Genomic DNA, 14,355 nt, shown 5'->3' with positions numbered 1-14,355 from the left:
TGCTTTTTGCTTTTTGCTTTTTTTTTTTTTTGGTGTTATTTTTTTATGTTCATTTTACAAACTATGTGACAAATATGGTCTTTTTTAAGGTACCACACACTCTACGACCAAACTTGTTATTCTCAAGATCTTCTATTGCTGTGTGTGTCGTCTCTCAGGTTCTGAAAATCAGCCGACAATTTAAAAAATCTTGCTATGTGAACCAAGGATTACATCCAACCTGAATCATATGCTTGAGTTACCTCTTCATCTTGCCATCAAGTTTGGCAAAGGCCTCGTAACAAGCCATTCATTTTATTCAGGTGTGTTGGAGCAGGGTTGCATCTAAAACTTGCAGGACATTAGATCTCCAGAATTAATGTTGGAACCCCCTGAATTAAATGAATCTTTTTTTATTTTGAACTACTTCTGTTAGTTGTTAAGTCTCAAGAAAACCAATCACACTCTAACAGTATTCCGTTAGTGACACGACTCCTAAGCATGGAAAATTGATAAGGTCTAAGAATCACTGCAAAGTTCTCCTTACACTCCATATGTTCCATGCCATTACATGCTCATTTATCTCAACAATTGCGCCGTCTGTTATTTATAAGCCGCTCCATTCTGCAGCTGTAATTTTACAACAGGTTTCACAAATTCACCAGCACACCAAATGCATCATTCAGCATCTGAATCTATCTTGCTTCCAGTTCTGACGGGGCTGTAACAAATGTTTTTGGATCTAGATCTACACTGCGTGATGTGATATGAATCAAACGCAGGGGAAGGAAACATAATGACAGTATGTTGCTAACCTGTGTTTTGTTGTGTTGCTGTGCTTGGGGCGCAGGCAACCCATCCCAGCCCACCTCGCTCCATTACATGAGCCCGTACCAGCTGAATGACTACGCCATGGCCCTGCGCGCCATCGGGGAGATCATCCAGGACTACGACAGCGACAAGTTGTTTCCTGCGCTGGGATTCGGTGCCAAGCTCCCACCAGACGGGCGTGTCTCCCATGAGTTTCCCCTGGTGAGGAAAGACTTTTCACAACACACAGCCTAACGTCAGGCCACGTACTGTGGATCATCCTACTATGTGTATTTGGATTCAAGTTCAGGTTTTTTTGCATTGTGCAGTTCAAATTTGCCTTTAATCCTCAAAATCATCAATACACATCAAATATGTTGATCGGTGTTCCATTTATTACTAATCAAAGGCAACTTTAAACAGGTGTGTTTTTAGTCTTGATTTAATGGAACTCAGTGTTTTGGCTTTTTTGCAGTTTTTTGGAAGTTGGTTCAAGATTTATGGTGCATAGAAGCTCCAAGGTTCATCTCAGCTAAGTAGACTGACTATGTCTCAGTTTCTGTATTATAAGCTGCAATATTATTGGGTTGCAAAGAAAAAAAATCTATTTATTTTCATTGTAATTTTTTCACGTTTGCCTTTTTTTAAAAACTTTTCAGTTGATGTTCAGATATTGTTAATAATGCTTTCCAATAACATATTTACCTAGTTTTGTGCTCAATTTCCTGTCAACTTTAAACATTTTTAAACTCCAAAACATGGTGGACGGCTGCCCTACCTACACCTCATATCAGTTATTTTATTTTAGTGATTTCACTGTGATTATATTATATTTTTAGCTTTTATTTCAGTGGTTTTTATTATGTGACTGTGGCTTACACCTAATTAAATCTAAAATAACAATTCAGAATTTTCACAAAAGATAAAAAAAAATTTAAATTAATTCTCTTGACCCACTCAAAATATCTGATCACAAACTGTGCATGTTACGCATTTAATATTTGCATGCGTAGCTGCATCAGTGCAGTATCTCATGGTGAAGGTCACTTCCTTCAGACTCTGGGACTTTGATCCCCCTATAAAATCTGAAAAGAGGAATAACAGTCCAGTCCTTATGTAACCCAGGTGAGATGGTTTTGAGGTTCAGGAGTGGCATAAACATAATGAGTGTTGCAGTTGGAGTCCATGTCATGTAAACGTCTCTGTGTGTCCCTGCATTGTGAATCTCCCCCAAATTCTTGAGTTGGTTCTGGCTTGTAATCCGTTTAAGGACGTGTTTCTCCCTGTTGTGTAATTTTTTACAGCACACTTTTAAATTTCTCTCAATCATCAAGAGGCTCGGCACATTTCTAAATCAGTGACCTTTTGCATCATTTGGAGGGTTTTATTGTTACTGCCTGCTGAACAGCAGTCCTCCTTATGACTATGCAGATCATAATATGGCCATAAACAACACATTTCTGTTTGTTTTTTCCAGTCTAATGTAATAGTTACATTATGTGAGAAACTTTACTTTGGGTTTTCATTTGTCGTAAGCTATAACCATCTAAATCGCTGTAATGCATCTAAAGGGAAGCGAGGCACCTTTATGGGTAGGATTTTATATTTGACAAATCCTCAAATTCTCTCATTGAAATAATATAAATCCAAAAGCATTTATTGTCAGTGTTTGTTTGGGGAAAACAACCGCTCTGTGTTTGAATAAAACAACTAAAATATATCATGGATGGGATTTTATTGCTGCATCCATCAACACTAGCTGCAATTCAACTGTAAAAAGAAGATAACATGCAAACTGAAGATATCTTGTTGTCCTAGGTCTGTTTTAAAGGAGTGTTATAGCTACTTTTGGACAAACATTTAACCTTATTAAAGGGAGTGTTGTGTTGGCAGTTGATGGAAAAAGGAGTCCAACATAAAAAAAAGAAAAATGTACGGACACAAATTCCAGTCATAAACGTTTTGTACTTGTAACTCAGACTGTGTAGTTGTGTTTGTTGATGGTCTCTAAACGAACCGACGCGTTCTGTAGCGAGCACACAGAGTCTCTACAAGCACCGTTTCTATGACGGCACTGGTTGATCGTTAAGTTTGAGACTGACATGAAATTGACCGACCAGCTGAAAGGTTGAAGGTTGAAACTCACACACAAGCGAGGGAATGTGAGGCATGATGTTTTTCACTTTTTACCTGTAAAAAGCCCTCAACAACAAAAAATGGGTATTCTTTACAAATACAAATCTTTTTTAAACATAAAATTCTCATCTATTTTATTTCACAGGGTTACAGACTCTTGATTTAGCAGTACAAAATATTTATGGTGGGTATTTGTGCCTATATAAGCGCATCTAGGGAGAATGTTTGAGTCAGTTATTTAGCTACATTTGAATTTATTGCCATTCTCCAGATGGGAAAAGTGCTGAGTCCTTCACTTTGTCTAACTTTTCATAGCTCATCCATCCGTCATGTTTTCCAAAAGAGAAGGTACCCTGACTCCTCCCTGGCTCCACACAGCCGTCTTGGTCGGTTTACTCTTCCGTCCAGATGTTTTTCCAGAGGCATTTGCAGCTATTACAGCTGCTCTGCGTTGGGTAGCAGCTTCCCCCACGGCGCTGAACCTCCAGTCGAGTCTCACATGCATTATTCTTAGCATTAAGGATTCCACTTGCAGCTGTAGAGCAGTAGTAGTGGGAATGGGCGGCCGCTGAATGTGGCACAATTATACAAGCTCCATTTACAAAGCAAAGGATTTCATGTGCAGTTGTATTTATGGGTAACCAAGCAAAGTTAAACATGGCTTCCTGCTATTTTTAGTTACTTACTGTTGTTTCTTCTTTGAAACTTTCCTTTGAGCGCATGGAAAACACATTCTCTGGCACAAAAATCTAACTTCTAGAAAATGTACATTGTACAAAATGTACATCCTGTTATTCTACAATTTGGCATGAAGGATGTGAGATAGTTTGTCATTCCAAGGCCTTTTCCAATTTGGAGAAATGTTTCATTGTTTTTATCTGAATATTAGCAAAAACTATTGTTCTAATATGAATTGGTACTGCGACCTTTATGCTAATTTATGCAAATGCTACCCAAATGTGGTAGCAGCAAATCAATAATAAGATTACTCAAGCTCATGCTGCACTATGCAGATGCTTTTTCTACAGTGATGAGGAGTCACTCAGATCAGCATGCTAAATGCTTGGAGCTGCTCCAACTGACAGCAGCCTAACCTATTTTTTGACGAATTCTTCTGGAATTATTTCACCACTAATTTTTGTTCCATTAATGTTCATAAGATGTTTTCATTTTTTGTACACTAGCATTACACAGCAATGTGGAAAACAGTGTTCCAGGAGTGTTTGGTTGTATGTGAACACCAGAACGTGATAAAAGTGCTATTTTTGAGCCCTTTGTTTAATATATCATATTGAGTTGAAGCTGCAGTATTTAACTTTTATTAAAAATTTTTTTTTTTTTTTTTTTTACATATTCACATATCTTGTGTTCTCCCCTCCCAAAGCTGGTTCACCACAACATAGCCTGTCACAAATGCTAATTCTAATTAGCATAGCCAACAATGGCTATGCTAATTAATCGCCTCATGCTTCTGATTGGTTGTTTTTGACCTTCTTTCTTCAGACAGCGACAGTAGCTCACGGAGCAGGTGAAAGAGTTCGATTTTTGCCACTGATTATCTGTCTCATATCATAGTGTGGTGACAATTTTAACAAATATGGAAAAAACATATTTTTATAAAGGTTACATACCGCAGATTTAATGGTTGGATTTGCGGGTAAATATATGTTGATGAATGTACCATGAATCCCACAGTGTTTATAGAGCCAATCAATAAAAAAAAAAAAAAAAAAGAGTCTGAGTGTGTCGTCACCAGCAGGGCTGGTTGTTCTGTTACTCAGCGTTTGTAACTGCAGTGTGGTGTTTTAACAACCTGGATCATTTAACTACATGACTCACTATGAGTTTAATAGTCTGCTACTTATTCTATTGTAAAACGATCAGGCTCTAACACTGTACAGACTCTGATCTCTGCTTGGAGGGCGATTAAGTGTAATTTGTGTTTGTAAGATCTCAAAAGGCACACACCCAGTTGAAGAGCAGAGCGGAGTGGAATATCTCACTAAAACGAGACGTTGATGAAGTGACTGTACAGGGAAGTGGAGAACTGTGAGCCTGCTGTATTTTGATCAAAGCATATGTCAACATCTGATTACTTGGGAAATAATGGAGGAATGAATGGCACCAAAACGTCAATAAGCATTTTAATTTATGTTGTTTTTTTCACTGTGTTATGCCTGACTGTCAAAATTCCTTTGCAAATCAATTTGATTGATTGATTAATTGTAGCAAATGAAAAGATAAATGTGAAAAATAGAAGAGCACAGAAGACCAATAAAATTATTTTTAAGAGAGAAATATTGGCCTAACCAGTCATGGGGACGACTGTTGCATGGCAAATATTGCCAATAACAAAATAAATATTTGTTTTTATTATGTAACAGAACTGAAACAAAAAGTGTACATAAGTTGAAATGTAGTTTTTTGAGGACTGTTGATATGTAGATGGACTTGTATATAAATACAACTATATTTTGCCAAATTCTTAAAATAATGGCTTAAGTTTATTTACTTATTTATTTATTGCAAAAATTGATTTTGTCAAAAATAAAAAAAACACCCTTTTATTCCAAAAGATGTTCTAAGCAAAAACATCAAAAATAAAAAACTTTTAGCAAAAATGTCTAAGGCCATTATTTTAGAAAGGTGACTATTTTGAAGCCATGCATTTCAGTTTTAACTCTAACTTGACTTAAAAACTTCAACCATAACAACTCCAGTTCATCTCCCTTCTGCCTTCCAATTATCTAAAACAAATATCACTAATTAAACTGGATGTTTCTTTTTTCCCCCACAGAGAAAGATGTTTTATTGATTTAATCTGTGTGAGAACTGTCTAAAATTTCTTTGACAGTTCTCAGGGTTGAAAGTCCGTTTTGTCCTCTGTCCTTGTGAGCAGAACGGTAACCCTCAGAACCCGTACTGCAGCGGTATAGACGGCGTGATGGAGGCCTACTACCAGAGCCTGAAGAGTGTGCGCCTGTACGGACCCACCCACTTCTCCCCTGTTATCAACCATGTGGCCAGGTAGGTCAAAATAAATGTGCAGTTAGCTCAGGCAGAGAAATCAATAACTACTGTTAAAGCGTGGACATTTACGGTAATTAGGTTTTAGTTGAGCGGTGACCAATTTGCTGCCCTAAGGGGCATTTGAAAAAAAAAAAGGGAAAACTGTTAAAACCTCCCTCAGAGGAAGTGGAAATGCCTCACCTCATGAGCTTCATAGACAAGCAATCAACTGAATCCTAACGGATGCTTGTAAAAAGGACCTGAAGCTCACTAATCCTCGGCGTATAGCTCCCTGAGGGCTTCTGGAGCAACATTTGCAAGGATCTGCTTTTTACGTCTTTTAAATATTTAAAACAAATAACGTACTACTCTTGCAGATACTAAGAGATTCTGTCAGAAACACTTTCCTAATTGACGAACACAGCCATAGGAAAAACGAAGTATGCATTCTGTCAGTGTTTGGATTTTATCCTTAAGGACATTATACTAATTCAGTCTTTATCAGTTTCTATATTTAAACAAATGTAAAGAATGTCAAACCAAACTCCACAATGTCATTTTTGTAATGCGTTAAGCTAAAATGGAAAACTTATCTGTTCTGAAACTAACAATATCTTTACTGCTTCCATTGCTTTCATTGGACCAATGCATTCTGGGTAGTGGATAAGCATCATTTGCTTGAGGAACGTGGGGAGAGGAAACAGAACTGTCGTGTAAAACGGTCTTTGTCTACTTCAAAATAAGAGCATGAGCAAAAGCGTCAGTACCCAAAACTTCAACACAGATGTCGAACTTTATCCACCTGAAGGTTTGCAAAACAGCCAAGTCAATTAGCGCATTAGAATTTATCCAGAAAAATGTATTTGGGGGAAGCTAAGTGTGCTAAGTGTTTTCAAGGCTAGCAAAAAACACTAAGGTGCTAAACGAAAAATTAGAGCATCAACATAAAGGTTCAGCCACTTGAAAAAATTCTTAACGGTCGATAACCAAAATTTCAACATGGATGTCGAACTTTATTCAACTGAAAGTTTACAAAACAGCCACGTTAATTTGTATGTTAGATTAATTTATGGTAAGCTAAGTGCACTAAACATTTTTAACATTAGCAACAGCGCTAAGCAAAATATGAGCTCCGTAGCACCTTGGTGGATTAGTAGAAGTGTGACTTCCACACCTCCACCTACAAACAGAACAGAACCAAGGATCTGAAATGACCCATTCATAGTTCAGAGGTCAACCTGTTTGACAGTATGTGCCTATGTCTGCAATCCTGTAATGAAGTGTGGGTCAAAAAGCCTCCACAACAATATAATCATAAAGATAACCTCTACTGTAAATGATTGCAATTAAAGGCGAACTACAAGCTGCTGAGTCATGGAGTGTAGATTGTTAATCCACACACGACTGTTCACATGTGTTTAATAAAATGTGGGGAATTTTTGTTTTGACTTTACAACCTGGAGAAAACAAGTTTGTTTGCCTTTTTTTTTTTTTTTAACCGTTACTAAAGCGAACGAAATAAAGTTCTGAGGCTGTTTTGCACGGCAGCTTCTCCCGACTCCCACCTGACGTCTCCTACTGCCAGATCTCGTCTCATGATCCTGGAGACTGACTGTAACAAGCACTTTTCCCATCTTTCATCATTGGCTTTCAGATCCCCCGTCTCTCTGTCTCTCTCTCGTTCCGTCCGCCCACTCGGCCTGAGAATAGCTGCATTGTTCGGCGCCCGCTTTCCGACTAAAAGCAAGGAAGACGCCGGCCAAACAAGTGACATCATGTCACGTCAAATCCTTAGGCCCCGGTGCCTGTGTGGCATCGGAGCATTGTTAAACTCGCAAAAACACTGTCCTGCTCCATCACCTCAGACGTTTAGCATCAGCATACTGGAAAAAGAAACAAAAAGAACCGCTCCGTTTCGTTGCGGAGATAAATAAATAAAGGACCTGACCTTAATGTACAGCGCTGTGTCTTCTTTGATCTTAAGTGGTGCTGCTCACAAATGTTTTATTCATTTGATGAATTAGCTTGAACATTTGTTATGGTGCTGAAATGACTGTGCTGCCTCTGTAACATCACATTCTGTCACCAAGTCCTGTTTCAGATACATAGAAGACATGGAAGATGTTGTAGCTCACATTAAAGTTACAAACAGCTTTTAGTTGGAACATCTGTGAAGAACTAGAATTTGTGATTAAAAAAAGAAACAGAAATTTCAAAATAAATTAATGTCTTACATAACTCTATGTTTGACTGTCATGATGTCTAATTGGTCAGTATTTCTTTAATAAATAAAGCTACAGTTTCACTGATCTCTGAGGGGTAATTTCCTAAAATGAGGTTTTCTGTAATAAGATAATTGTGAGGCGGTGATAGAGGCTGGAGATGGAACGCTTATTAAACACTTACTCCGGCAAGTTAATATCTGCCCATCCATAAAATTGATGCTCCCCATAATCTTCTTCCCTGGAACAAATGAAACTTGTCAGTGGGGTAACTATTAAGCAGACCTCGCATGTTTTATCTCCTCTAATAAATGTCTGGATAAAATGTTTGTGGAAATGAAAGTTTTCTACGCTGCTGCGTCTCTTTTTAACTTTTTTTTTCTTTTTTTTTTCTTGTCTGTTTCAACGCCAGGTATGCATCGGCGGTGACGGACGGATCGCAGTACTTCATCCTGCTCATCATTTCGGATGGCGTGATCACTGACATGGCGCAGACCAAGGAGTCCATTGTAAATGTAGGTTTTTACATTTATTCTCTTTGAAGCCTCGTTAGAAAGTGAAGTAGAGTAACTTAGATCCTGCAGTGATTATCATCCGTTTCCTATCCTTGCATGATTTTGACACAACCTAGGTTCATCCCCAGTCCATCACACCTTATACAACAGCACAACCTTCCACCTCAATGCTTTCAACAAATAAATATGGATTTTTTTTCTCATAATTTAAGTGGTTTTAAGGACTCTCAATATATCCACAGAAAATGAAAGACGGTATTTACTTCTTCAGCTGGTCCAGCGATTCTCTGACAGCTTTCCTTGTTGGTGAATCTGCACACGTCAGTTTTTAAAGTTTACAAAGTCCAAAGCAGGACAACATGGTTTTCCTGTGTCACTTCTTTGTTTTTGATTAACTGGGAGGATACTCAAACATGTAGACACATTACATGTGGAAATTGCACACGTGCAAAAACGCTGGAGGGCAAAAAGACGATTCTTCAATGCAGAAAAACTGCGAGACACAAAACCACTTGTCCTCTTTATTTAGCTCCTTATTGAGTATTCATTACACAATCAATGTATATATAATCACAATACAATACTTTGGTTCATTTTCAGGTGCAGAAACCAAAGAATCAAACTATGAATAAACCAAAACTACTACTAGAACTAATAAAAGCTAAAACTAAATCCAAACTAAGCATTATTTAACTAATAGAAACTAGCAAACCAATTAAAACTAACTGAATCAGACAAACTAAAAATCACAACAAAATAAAAGTAAACTATAATGAAAACCCCAAAACTATTATAACCCTGGTACAAAGACACAATAAATGAGATTCCCTTTATTGTGGGCAGCAGCAGTCCATGTGCACGCCATCATGCTGCTGATACACTGCAAAATTAGCAAGGAGCCCTGGAGGTTTCGCTATAATTAAGACTCCAACAAAGGTCCTGATAAACCAGCAAACACCCAGTATGAAAGGAAGGCTATAAAAAGCAAAAGTCTTCTCATGCTTCCTACACTTGCGCTCTTATCTCCACTAATTAGGGGAGTGAGGGTGGAGCAGCGGCAGCGTGGTCACCCCCGCCTTCCTGCTCTGTGTTCTCAGCTTTAATAACCCTAATGAGTTTGCTCGGAGATAATACGGGCAATGATTTCAGGTGATCTCAAACGTTTGGAACCCGAGTTGCCCCAGTTGCTGCGCCTAAATTGGCCGAGTTACGCCAAGCCTGTCCCGCCCTCATCTTGGTGGTGAGGCGTGAGAGTGATTATTTCCTCCGTCCCTCGTTTCTCTGGCAATTTTAGTCCTCAGTCTAATAACCGGAGGAAGTTATGAAACTCTTACAAAACCTCCATTCATCACTCAGCGCTAAAACCCCGCTTTGTTGTCCCACTTGGCTGAGATTTAATAAACAATATTGCGGTGCCGATCTGCAGTTGAACCGAGACTCGGGGTTGGGGTGTGCAGAGGTGGATGTAAATTGGACTCATTTCTAAACCGACAAGCTTTGGGAGATTTAGACAAGTTCGTAGATGCATGAAATTAGAAACTGGCGCGGTGAGAGGCTTCACGAAACACGGCGTGGATGTCTTAACAATAGCGATGACATTTTCCATAGGGCTCCCTTTGCATGAACTGTTTCTTCACCGAGCTGTTAGCAATTTGGCTGACAGCGTGCAGAGTTTAACTTTGCCAATAGAGATTTCATTGAGTACTGCTGCCTTTAATGTCCCTCTGTTTGTTTAAACCTTTTTGCAGGCCGCGTCTCTGCCAATGTCGATTATAATAGTTGGAGTTGGACCGGCAGAATTTGATGGTAAGTAGCTTGAGGTGTGTGTATGTGACTAAATGGAACACGGTAATCTAAAACCTTTGCTTTACAAATAAAGATCTGCAGCCAACCGCAGTCAATAGTTTTTGGAATCACCTTTTGCTGAAGTTTGTCTTTTGGATTTTTGCCCGTTGTTCTTTACAATAGAACTAAAGCTCAGTCAGATTGGATGGACAGGATATGTGAATGTTAGTTTTCAAGTCTTGTTTCATGTTCATAATTTGAGAGCCCGACACCCTGCGGAGGAAATTTTCAACTACTTTTATCTGTGACCTCGTCCTTTCAATCACTACCCAGAGCTTGTGACCATAGATCAGGGCAGGAACGTAGATCGACTGGTAAATGGAGATCTTCGCCTTTTGACTCAGCTCTCTGTTCATTGTGACAGACATGTACAGAACCTGTTTCACTGGAGTTGCTGAACCAACCCGCCTGTTGATCTCTCGCTCCATTTTCCCCTCATTCGTGAACAAGATCCCGAGATACTTAAACACCTCATCTAATGAAACAGGACTTCTTCCCCGACCCAGAGATGGTATTTTACCCCTTTCAGGCTCAAGAGCATGACCCTAGAGGCACTTATCCAGAATCAGTGACAAAGGGCATCCCTGGTGGTGTCCAACTCTCACCGGAAACAAGTTACCAAGCTCTGACTTCGGTCATACAGGGACATTACAGCCCATATCAAAGGACCTCGTACCCCTTACTCCTGGAGTACATCCCACAGTATTCCCAGAAAGACACGGTCCAACGCCTTCTCCAAATCCATCATACCCACGTAGACCGGTAGGGCGAACTCCCGTAAACCTTTCAGAACCCTGCTGATGGTGAAGAGCTGGTCCAGTGCTCCAACACCAGGACAAAAATCTCACTGCTCTTCCTGAGACTGAGATTCGACTATCCCTCATGATCACATGTCACTTAAAACTCCAACTAAATGCATTCAAATTTGGGTTTGGAACATAACAAAGCTTTTGCAAAGCAGTAAAGACATAAAACAGAAGGTAGAAAGAAAAACTCCCATTTGTCTTTCAGAAAAAGCGAATGGTTTTTATTTGCTTTTCTTATACAATTACCCCATCCCTCACATCGTCTCCTGTGTTGTTTACGAACACCAGACCAGTCCTCTGTGAAAACAAGCTCATTGAGGATGAGCAATACGCTCCACAAAAATGATCACACTTCTGAAACTGCTGTGTCTGGCTGTTTAATGTCCCTGCGGTGCCGTTGCAGACATATTCCATAACGCTTCCCATAATCCCACACTTATAGGTAAGTGACATCCCAGTGGCTTCACACTCAGCCGTGCAGATTCTCCGCATCACTCCATATTTGCCGTAGTCTCCTAGGACATGTGGGCCACTAAAATGCAAATGACTTCACGGTGGCTAATGAAACATTGTACCGTCAACCTACCTCTGTATTATCTGGCTCCAAAAGAGACCTAGTCAATGTACGCAAAGAACTCCCATAAACCTGTGGTTTACCGACTGTGTTTGGTTGGCATTTCAACCAGGTTATCTTCAAATCAGTGTTAATTCATCGAAGGATGAGACTTCAGACGATCCAGCTGGTGTTTTTATTCTCCTAAGAGTAAGGAAGTGATGTTGTTTCCTTCGCAGAAATGATTGAGCTGGATGGGGACGAAGAGAGGATCTCATCCCAGGGACGATATGCAGAAAGGGACATCGTTCAGGTACAGAGTATTCCCGAATAAGAAATGTGAAATTTGAGATTAAAGCTGCAGTGTGTGACTTTTATAAAAATATTTTTTTACATATGTATTGAAACTGTCACCATGTTGTGACAGCATGGTATGAGACAGATCATCTGTGAAAAAATCCACAGAAAAAAATCCTTCTCCCAGTGCTAACTAGAAATAACCAATCAGGGCCAGGAGGCGGGTCTTAGTGCTGTCACTCATCCTCTGAGCGGTGCTATTTCATATCATATTGTCACGACATGGTGACTGTCCTGGCAAATATGTAAAAAATATATTTTTCATAAAAGTTACATAGTGTAGCTTTAATGAAACGGATCATGGCATTTGACTCTCTTCTCTGTAATCTGCCGTCGTTTCACCTCTCGCTTCTCATCTTGTCTCTTTTCTTCACCATTTTCCTTTTGCCCAATTAATTTCCACCTTCCATATCTCTCATTTCTTCGATTCTTTTTCTCTTTAGTTTGTTCCTTTCAGAGACTACATTGACCGGCGAGGTAACCACATCCTAAGCATGGCTCGTCTGGCTAAAGAAGTGCTCGCCGAAATCCCCGACCAGTTTCTCTCCTACATGAGGACCCGAGGGATCAAACCTGGCCCCCAGCCTCCACCTTACACCCCGTGTCCGCCCCCGGCCATCCACCCTCTCCACACCAGACGGGTAAGCCGGATCTGAAGGGCCGAGGCCCCCAACCCTCTGCATCGGCTGGCCAGCTTTTACCGGCTTCCAATCTTCTCTTTGAGCTTCCTTTTCTCGCTACAGTCTTCACTGGAAGCCTGTGAGCACACGGTGAACTTCACCCACTGTCTCGCGTTGCACTTTCAGGAATGTTTGGCTGCAGCGCGTAGCCCTGACTTGGGGATGCTTCCATGATTTCAGTGACGGGACTTTGCGCTCGGGTAATTTTGAAGGTCGTGGTGGTTGGAAATCTTTCCAACCGGCGGAAATCCAACGAAGAGGAGAAGGAACAGGACGTCCAGAAAAGGTTCGGAATAGTGAGACTCTGTCGCAAACACTGTCCGTTCCTCTTTGTTCTTCTGCATCCACTTCCTGAACCTTTCACGAAATCTCTTGATACTTCAATGTTTACATGTGGAAAGCAGAGAGGGTTTTTCTTTCAGGTGATAAACGATTTATACCGTTCAATGTGAAAACCTTTCAGAGTCATATTTTTCACCTGCAGAACCAGGAGGTTGTGAATTTAAAACTTTTAGGCCCTGATCCCATTTTCTTTCCCCCCTACATGTACAGCAGTTATACTTTGTTTCTTTTTAAATAAGTAGAGCATGTTTTAGTGTAGAAGAACCATGCAGTGTCGTCCCACACTCAGGGCTCGTTCCCTCTGCACCGCCGCTAACGCTGCTAGCTTCCGCCACAGACCAACCCGTCACCACCTGAGATCTTCCCTCCTTCCGCTCCGCCCACCAGCAGGAAGCGGCGCTCCCTGGGGTTCGGGTCAAGTCAAATGCAGCTGGGACTCCAACCAGCCTTACTGTTAACTTCAGAAAACATTCACAGGCATCGTCCCGTCTACACCGTGGCTTCTGGAAATGAGGATCTCCAAGCCCAGCAGTCAAAAACACACACCTCTCATTACAGAGTCTCTGACTGTGAGCTGCGATCCACAGCGCCGCTGTTTTTTGTGAAAATACAGCTGCACTTCAGAGGCATCGCTGTGTTTTGGTTACGTCTCTCTACCTCCTACTTTACTCTGTACAAAATGTAAATGTCACATCTTTTCTTGTGAATAACAAGTCTTGTGAATTATGTTAGTTAAAGCTACATTATGAAAGTTTTATTTTAAAAAATGTTTTTTTTTAACATATTTTTTAAAACTGTCACTGTGTTGGGACAATTTAATATGAGAAAAATAATGTGAAAAGATCGATCTCCACCTCCTCCCTGAGCTGCTGCTGCTGTCTGGAGAAATGCACCACTTCCCACCCAATACAACCAATTAGAGGCAGGAGGCGGGTCTTAGTGTTGTCACTCATCCTCGTGTACTCGCTGCTAAATAGGCTAATGGCAGAGAAACAACTTACAGAAAAACAGTTTATCTGCCGTCATTGATGGCCATGCTAACTAGCATTAGCAATCACTACAGGATTATAGCAGAGAGAAAAGTGGGGAGAGAGAGGAGTA

At 40.3% G+C, this 14,355-nt stretch overlaps 1 protein-coding gene across 1 annotated transcript in view; it reads left to right on the top strand.

Moving 5' to 3' along the window:
- LOC106952463 (copine-8-like) overlaps positions 1 to 13,365 on the top strand; it is a 110,380-nt gene extending 97,015 nt beyond the window's left edge. Inside the window, exons 15-21 of the mRNA XM_015040574.1 lie at positions 830 to 1,011; positions 5,825 to 5,952; positions 8,569 to 8,671; positions 10,420 to 10,477; positions 12,115 to 12,188; positions 12,676 to 12,873; positions 13,039 to 13,365. Of these exons, the coding sequence (XP_014896060.1) occupies positions 830 to 1,011; positions 5,825 to 5,952; positions 8,569 to 8,671; positions 10,420 to 10,477; positions 12,115 to 12,188; positions 12,676 to 12,873; positions 13,039 to 13,086 (791 nt within the window). The 3' untranslated portion in view covers positions 13,087 to 13,365. The remainder of the gene's footprint in view (positions 1 to 829; positions 1,012 to 5,824; positions 5,953 to 8,568; positions 8,672 to 10,419; positions 10,478 to 12,114; positions 12,189 to 12,675; positions 12,874 to 13,038) is intronic.
- The last annotated feature ends 990 nt before the right edge of the window (positions 13,366 to 14,355 follow it).

Source organism: Poecilia latipinna, unplaced genomic scaffold (assembly GCF_001443285.1).
Source record: "Poecilia latipinna isolate Pla-1442-1.1 unplaced genomic scaffold, P_latipinna-1.0 Scaffold517, whole genome shotgun sequence".
NCBI lineage: Eukaryota > Metazoa > Chordata > Actinopteri > Cyprinodontiformes > Poeciliidae > Poecilia > Poecilia latipinna.
Note: the sequence above shows the minus strand (reverse complement) of the source record. Positions and strands in the feature narration are given on the sequence as shown.